This window comes from Morus notabilis, unplaced genomic scaffold, assembly GCF_000414095.1.
Source record: "Morus notabilis unplaced genomic scaffold, ASM41409v2 Scaffold442, whole genome shotgun sequence".
NCBI lineage: Eukaryota > Viridiplantae > Streptophyta > Magnoliopsida > Rosales > Moraceae > Morus > Morus notabilis.
Window position 1 is genome coordinate 640865 of NW_010358595.1, and position 8041 is coordinate 648905.

The 8041-nt window shown below is 36.4% G+C and overlaps 1 protein-coding gene and 1 non-coding gene across 2 annotated transcripts; both read right to left on the bottom strand.

Annotated features, from left to right (window-relative positions):
- Positions 1–2635: 2635 nt before the first annotated feature.
- Positions 2636–2739, bottom strand: LOC112090568. The gene has a single exon (XR_002901712.1). It is a non-coding gene; the product is annotated as a small nucleolar RNA R71 (small nucleolar RNA).
- Positions 2740–3590: 851 nt separating this feature from the next.
- Positions 3591–5502, bottom strand: LOC21404823 (proline-, glutamic acid- and leucine-rich protein 1). Its single transcript, XM_010092801.2, has 3 exons — positions 4808–5502; positions 3960–4130; positions 3591–3779 (listed from the first exon to the last, which is right to left on the bottom strand). The coding sequence occupies exons 1-3, from the start codon at positions 5369–5371 to the stop codon at positions 3642–3644; spliced, it is 873 nt and encodes a 290-aa protein (XP_010091103.1). The 5' UTR covers positions 5372–5502; the 3' UTR covers positions 3591–3641.
- Positions 5503–8041: the final 2539 nt, after the last annotated feature.

Here is an 8041-nt window from a genome sequence, read left to right on the forward strand (position 1 = left end):
ACCCTCAGAAATGCCAACGGGCTCAAGTGGTTCAACATCATCAACGACAACAAAACATTCAAGACAACGTGCAGAATGTTGGAAATACTTCACTACACAAGAGAGAATTGACACTGGAGGTCAGAAAATAAAATTAGCTACATGTATATATTGTAAAAAAGTTTTGACAGCAAATTCTATGAGTGGAACTCGACACTTGAGAGATCACGGAGTTAAATACGCTAGACTACATCAAGCCAGGACGGAGCCTACACAAACTCAACTTCAATTAAACCCGGATGGTTCGGTAAGTACTTGGTCCTATAATCCTCAAGTTGCTAGGGAATCTTTATGTCGATTTATTTCTGCTTTAGATTTACCTATTAACCTTGGTGATAACCCATATTATGAAGCGCATATTCAACGTGCATATTGTCCTCAATTTCAAAAAGTTTCTAGAACTACTACTAGGAGTGATATGATTACATACTATGAGAAAATGCGTCTTGCATTAATAGCTGAAATAGGTGCATTAAATTTTTCAATTGCATTAACCTCTGATATTTGGAGTGGTAGGGCGAATCAAGATTATTTGAGCGTAGTTGCACATTATTTAGACTCTAAATGGAATATGCAAAAAAGAATTATTGGTTTTAGACTTATTGATTGTTCACATAATGCTGATAATATTGTTGAGAGACTTGTTAGTGTTATTCAAGATTTTGGTATACGAGACCGTATTATCTCTATCACCTTAGATAATGCTACAGCTAATGCAAGGGCGATATCAATGTTGGAGGGACTTATAAACTCGTATAGTGGTGGAGTTTTACTTCATCAAAGGTGTGCATGCCATATAATTAACCTCATTGTCAAATCAGGTATGCATATGGTAAGTTCTACAATTGATAATATTCGAAATGCCATTTCTTGGATTCATAATTCAAACCTCCGTATTGCTGAGTTTAAGAGGTATTGTAAAGCAGAAGGTATGAAGCCTAGAAAGTTTGGTCTTGACATGCCTGTTAGGTGGAATTCAACATATATGATGTTGAAGAGTACTTTGCCATATAAAAATATTATCACTATTATTTTCAATACAAAAATAGGCAAAACAATGTTGCAAGAAAATGATTGGTTTATTTGCGAACGATTTGTGTATTTTTTGGAGGTTTTTTATGATTCTACTATTTTATTATCTGGTATTTATTATCTTACTTCTCTATTAGTGTTGCATCAAATTTGTGAGATTACAGACTTATTTGAAACGTATAGAAATGATATGTTATTTAAACCGATAGTAGAAAAAATGGAAATAAAGTTTAGGAAATATTGGTCTGAAATTCCTCTGTTGTATTGTTTAGCAATTATTTTGGATCCTAGAGTAAAATTATCCGGTCTTGGAAATGTTTTTTCTCATATCGGTGGCCAGTTGGATATAGATTATACTTCACAGGTTGTTAACACACGTGAAAAGTTATTTGAGATTTATGCAATTTACGAGAACAAGTTTGGTAACTTGAGTACTCAACAAACGCAACAAGATCAGTCGGCCCGCTCAAAAAAGAAGTTTTGGAATTTTATATCTTCTCATCGTGGTGGCTCTAGTTCATCATCAACTGCGACTCCGAGTGTCATGCCACCACCATCAACACCAACGACGACACAATATATGGAGCTTAACAGATACCTTGAGACAGAATTCTCGGTGATAGATGGTGCTGATAATGATGATAATTTCAAAATTTTGGCATGGTGGAGGCTACAAGGTGTAAGATTTCTAATACTTTCAATATTAGCACGTGATGTCTTGACTATTCCAGTATCAACAGTGTCTTCAGAGTCTGCCTTTAGCACAGCTGGGAGGATAATTGAAGAACGAAGGACTTTGTTGACTCCAGAAATGGTTGAGGTGCTAATATGTCTAAAAGATTGGGAAAATGCTTCTTTGCGAATGCAACACACAGCCGAAGACAGCAATTTAATGGATCAATTTCAGAACTTATACATTGACGATGATGCTTCTGATACGGGGAGTAGTGTAGCAGGCAGTTAGATATTTTTGTTTCTTAATATAAATTGTAACTGTAAAAATAATACTGCACTCTTTTTTCCTTACCAAGGTTTTATCCCAATGGGTTTTTCTTGGTAAGGTTTTTAATGAGGTAGTTATAAATACATAAATAAAGTCTTATTTCATTAAAATTTTATAATATTCACTATTTATTATAAATTTCGTTATTTTTTTTTTAATATTTTATAAATTATGCTCGGGCCGGGCCGATTCGGGCCGGCCCGGCCCGCCCCTCCCCTCGGCCCATCAGGCCTTAGGGCCGGGCTGGGCCTATATAAAATTATTTAGGGCCGGCCCGGCCCGAACTACCCTTTCGGGCCGCCGGGCCGCCGGGCCGGGCGGCCCGAATTTTCAGCTCTAGAAAATCCTAATGCTCACATCGCAAATTTTCTAGAGATTTGCGATATTGTCAAATACAATGGAGTTAATGATGAAGCTCTTCGCCTTCGTTTGTTTCCTTTCTCTTTAAGAGATAAAGCAAAATGTCGGTTGAACTCACTGCCGCCAAATTTGATTACTAGTTGGGAAGACTTAGTTCAGAAGTTTCTTTTTAAGTTTTTCCCACTGGCTAAAACAGCGAAGATGCGCATTGAGATCAACAATTTTGTTCAATATGAATGTGAAACTCTATATGAAGCATGAGAGAGATACAAGGAGTTACTGAGAAGATGTCCTCGTCATGGTCTACCTAAATGGATGCAAGTCCATAATTTCTACAATGGGTTGAGCGGCACTACAAGAACTCTGATTGATGCATCTGCAGGGGGAGCCTTCATGAAGAAAATCGAAGATGAAGCATATGAGTTGCTAGAAGATATGGCAACCAATAATTACCAGTGACCTAGTGAAAGAAGCATACCAAAGAAGACACCCGGACTACATGAGATTGATGCTATCACTAATCTGACTGCCCAAATTGCTTCTCTTTCCAAACAATTGCAAAAGACTCAATTGACAACCAATGTCATCTAAACATTCTCTCCAGTGTGTGAATTTTGCAGCGGATCTCACCAAAGTTCTGAATGTCAAGCTGACAACCCTTTTGCACAGGTACAAATGGAGCACGCTCAATATCTGGGAAATTTTAATAGGCAACAGAATAATCTTTACTCCAACAAGTTTAATCAAGGATGGCGTGATCACCCAAACTTATCTCGGAGAAACACTCAAAATGCTTGGCCAAAAGAGAGATAAAATAGGCAAAATTTTATGTTCGCTTTCCTCTGTTCACCCTTCGTGCACCCAAAAGAGAGATAAAATAGTGATTACTGACACACATTGGTCTTTAGGAATTCCAACTCTAGATGAACTGTTTTGGAACTTAGTACTTGATTCTTTTTCGATATACATATCGTTTTGCTAAATGCTTGGCCACTGAAAAAGAGATGGACAAAGTTGTTGAACAGAAAATTGTGCACAAATAGAAAAGAAAAACAATGAAAAGAAAGCCAAGTCTTTAAGACATCCATTGAAGAATTTCCACACGCTTTCACAATCATTCTATTCACAGTTTACAGATTCCAGAAATCTTTGCTTCCAAACCATCAAAACGACAATTGTAAAAGAACTTAAGAACTAAAATCTGAATCTACATAAGCTTGTAGAAGCAACTTCCATCAGCAAGAAGGAAATGATATCCCTTTCCACAGTGACACTTGAAGTGAATGTTTAGCCAATTCCCATCTCTCTCCACGCTCAGAGACTCCTCAAATTCGGCTTCAGAAGTCTGCCAAAATAACATCAAATTAAAGACGACGTCAAAAAAGTTTACTGCATCCTTAAACGACGAAACTTTTGAGAGTCAAATTCAAAAATAATAATAATAATAATAATAATATCATAATAAATGAAGGAAAAAAAAAAAGGAAAAAGAAAAACTTTTTGAGAGACGAGAAACAAACCGGACCTTAGTAATATTGGCGTTCTCTTTGTCGTTATCATGATATGTTGTCGTTTCGACTCCTCCATTTTCTTCGTCAACGAGTGATTCGGATTGGTCCTGGGATTGTTCAACTCCCATTAACTCTTCCATCCACATGCTCATCTCCTTCAAACAATTCCTTATCTTTGTCCGCTTCTGCACCAAAAATAAACTTCATTTCTTTAAAAAAACAATCAAATAAAAAAAGCAACAACATATTACATTTTATTCTGAAGCAAATAAGAAAAATCAAGAATGGCCAAGAATAGTAAGAAAGAAAATGAGACTATTGAATGAATCTACATATTTTAGACAAAAAGATGATGATAATAGTTAAAGAAAGAATAGCCTAGATTATAAAACATAAATCAAACCATAAAAGTGGCGCTAATTTAAGAGATTAACCTTCTTAACCATGTTTCATATTCTGGTGCAAATAAGAAAAATCAAGAAGTACCATGTAATGGCCAAGAAATTAATACAATTAAAATTAAAAAAAAAAGAATGATAATACTAATAATAAAATGAAGTATTCAGATCAGGAAACATAAATTAAACCGAGAAAGTGACCTTAATTTCAGACATTAAGCATTTAAACACGATTAATCAAACAAAAAGAAAAATTAAGAACTACCCATGTAACAGCAAACAATGATACTAATAGAGAAAAAAAGACCAAAGAAAAAAAGAAAGAAACCCTGATGAGGAAATATAAATATAAATTAAACCACGAAAGTATTGTTAATTTCAGAGATTATATATTAACCATGATATTAATCACGTGAAATCATACAAAAAGAAAAACGATAGAGAAGAAATCACGTTTGAATTACCTTTGAATTGTCTGTCTTGCTGTCAAACTGATTAGAGCTCGACGTCCTCGAGAGCGACTTCGTCGGAGACGGAATGGGAGCGGAGTTGTTGCGCCGGAGCGGCGGCGGCCGAGGAGGCAGAGCAGTGGCCGAGCAGGGCGTGACAGATTCGGGACTCAGCGCGGTTTTGGGCGAGGAGTTCGAAGAAATGCCCGAGGCCGGAGCGTAAGCTGGAGGAGACTGAACCGGAGGAGGAAGGTGGAACGCGTCGGAGACGCAGCGGCGGAGAAGAGGGAAAGGAGTGGTGGTGATGGGGTCGTCAAGAGAGAGCTTCTTGGGCTTGGGTTGTTGGGAGTTGACGGAGATCGGCGAAGGCCGTTTGAGGGAATTGCCGTTGCGGTTGCCGGTGCCGGTGCCGGCGCCGGAGAAGCCGCAGTTGGCGCAGGGAGAGTGATTGTCGAGGTGGTCGAGGCGGAGGACTGAGAAGTCCGGCGGCTCCGTGGAGTATTCCGGAGGAGCTTCGAGAGGGTTTTGCTGAATCACGTCTGGTTTCTGAACGAGCTCTTGATCGTGTTGATCCGCCATTGTTTGTCAAAGTTTCTTTCTTTCTTTTTCCCTCGCTCTGGTTTTTCCTTTTTTTTTGCCTCTCGCTCTCTCTCTCTAGAAAGCGTTTGTTTTCTCTCTCTCTCTCTCTCTCTCTCTGAGTTTTTCGGTGATGTAAATAGTGAGTGAGTGGACAGGAGTGGTGGAGAGGGTTTATATAGAGCGGTGGAAGATAAAAGGAACGATCTTGAATTCTTGATGGATCGGACATGGTGGTTTTAGTCCTGCCGTTCTGGTATTGGAGGGAAAATAAACTACCAAAGGTTAACTAAACGATTGATCCAACGGTGGGGCCAGAAGCAGTGACGTGGCAAAATATGATTTGAGTTAAAGTTATGGTTAATTTCGTAAATACCCATTTACCTTGTTTCAACGTACTCTCAATTTTAAAAATGGTTCATTTTGCCCCTGAAATATGATTTATATAAAAACATTCTTGTACACATTATTAACTTTCTTGCTTGTACACATTACATGAACTTGTTTGAAGGAAAATATACTGAAATTTTTGGACAATGATTGGAGCATATCAAGTCGGGTGTAAGGACATTTTCTGCCAACTTTGAACACCACTCATTGACTTAGGAGCACTCCACAAGATTTACCTTAACCTTAATTATAAAGTTAAGGGGATAACTTGCCAATTCAATCAAAGTTTAAGGGACAAAAGCACTAAAAATCCTATTGTTTTTAAATTATGATAGTGGGGAGGGTAATTTAAGATAATACTAGGAAAGGTAATTAAGGATACAAATGACTTAATTAATATTAGTTTTAAAATGGGATGACTATTATGATGATCCACTTTACCGATGTGTATGCAAACGTTGGTTGAATAGCTATTCAACAAAAAACCTCTCTTACTCAACCAAACATAATAGTAACTTACTTTTAGGAATATGGCTATTCCATTAAACCATATAGTATAAGGTTTTATTTTGGTTAGATAGATCTTATTGTTTCCTCTCTCTTTTCTTGGAGGCCAACACACCAATGGTGATGGAGGTGCAATGCGTTCCGGAATGCTGCGAGGAGCTCACCTAATGTTCCACAGAAGGAAGATCTTGCCTTGGTCTTCATCTCCAAGGCTAGGCGCCAGCCTATGATTTTTTTTTTTTTTTTTTTTGGCTTTTTTTTTTTTTTTTGTTCTTCCTTTTGTAACTCCTGCAAGAAAACCATTGGTAACACGGTCGATTACCGCTAGTTGCCATATTTCTTCTTATCACAATGGCCCCTTGGTCGTTCCCTGGTGACTATAATCTGTATCTTGGAATGATATATCAAGAGCGTTTTTAGTGTTCTAAATGCATTGTTGAAAAAAAAAAATGCAAGATTTTTTTTTTTTAAATAGCAAAGCTCGATCTATAAGTACGTGATATCTGCGTAAAGCCCTCCTAAACGTGCCTTTTTTTAGAGAAATTGTAGAAAATATGTCAATATGAAAAGCTTAAGAAAGTATATAGGTCAATTTTTAGTTATAGAAATTAATAGACCATAACTTGTCAAGTTATGGTTCATAACCAGATAAGTTATTGATAAACTTGTCAAGTTATGGTTCATAGCCAGACAAGTTGTGGACAATTATGGACAATAACTTGTCAAGTTATGGTTCATAACCAGACAAATTATGGACGAAAACAGTATTTTAGCCTAGTGATTAACTTATGTAAACTATTGACCTATTAATTTTAATTCATCTCAAGTCTTGACCAATTTTCCTATTTCTCCCCTTTTTTTACATCTCTCATGATTCCTGGCCTAGTCCTGCCATATTCTTGGAGGAGCCCATCAAAGCCCTTTTCAGGCCCGAATAAAAAAAAAAGAAAATTTCATGTTTAACCATTATTTTTTCTATCTATTATTTATGTCATAACATAAAATTTTAATACCACTACGAAAAATAATTTGAAAGATACGAAAAGATAACTTACAGATTATGAAAGATAACTTATGAAAGATAACTTACAGATTATGAAAGTAACCTACAAGTTATAAAAAGATTACTTACAAGTTATTAGTAGTATAAGATAAATTTAACAACAGCGGTAGAAATAAAATAGTGTCAATTTATTGATGGTATTTTTGAAAGTTTTCCATAAAACAAAGTGTCAAAGACGCAGCAGTTATTCCCTCTCGTCTTCTCTTCTTTTTTTTTTCTTTTTTTTAAAGAATTTATTTCCATTGGTGACTGTTAGCGTTGGTTATGTTCCCAGGCCGGGCAATTTAGTAGCCCATAGTTTTGCACATTTTTTTTCCCATTGTTGTCACATTATACAATGTCCCGTTGTTATGGATGAGCAAAAAAAAAAAAAATGTCTCGTTGTTATGATGCCTTCTGTTTTCAACTATATCCCTTGTGGAATATCTCAGTTTATTGTCAATGAGAGACCTTGTCAAGCTCCAATGAAGTGCTGATTTTCGTTTTAAAATAGTAACAATAATACGCATAGTTTTTTAGCCTTTTATATAGAAAGATAGATGGATATGTAGATGTGCATATTTGCTCACAAATACTAGAAAAACAGAGACACTGAAAGGAGCAAATGCTCAGAAAAAAAAAAAAAGAAAAGGAAATTAAAACTCTCAATTGCGTTTGAACAAACGATGATTACGACATAGAGGAGATCCATATAACTCATTCTCAAACAAAGT

Excerpts from the sequence above, each read along its gene's own strand:
- LOC21404823 (XM_010092801.2), bottom strand. The coding sequence starts at position 5,371 with ATGGCGGATCAACACGATCAAGAGCTCGTTCAGAAACCAGACGTGATT. Across the intron at positions 4,131-4,807 it reads GCAAGACAGACAATTCAAAG|AAGCGGACAAAGATAAGGAA; the intron begins GTAATTCAAACG and ends TTTTTGGTGCAG. Across the intron at positions 3,780-3,959 it reads AGAACGCCAATATTACTAAG|ACTTCTGAAGCCGAATTTGA; the intron begins GTCCGGTTTGTT and ends TTATTTTGGCAG.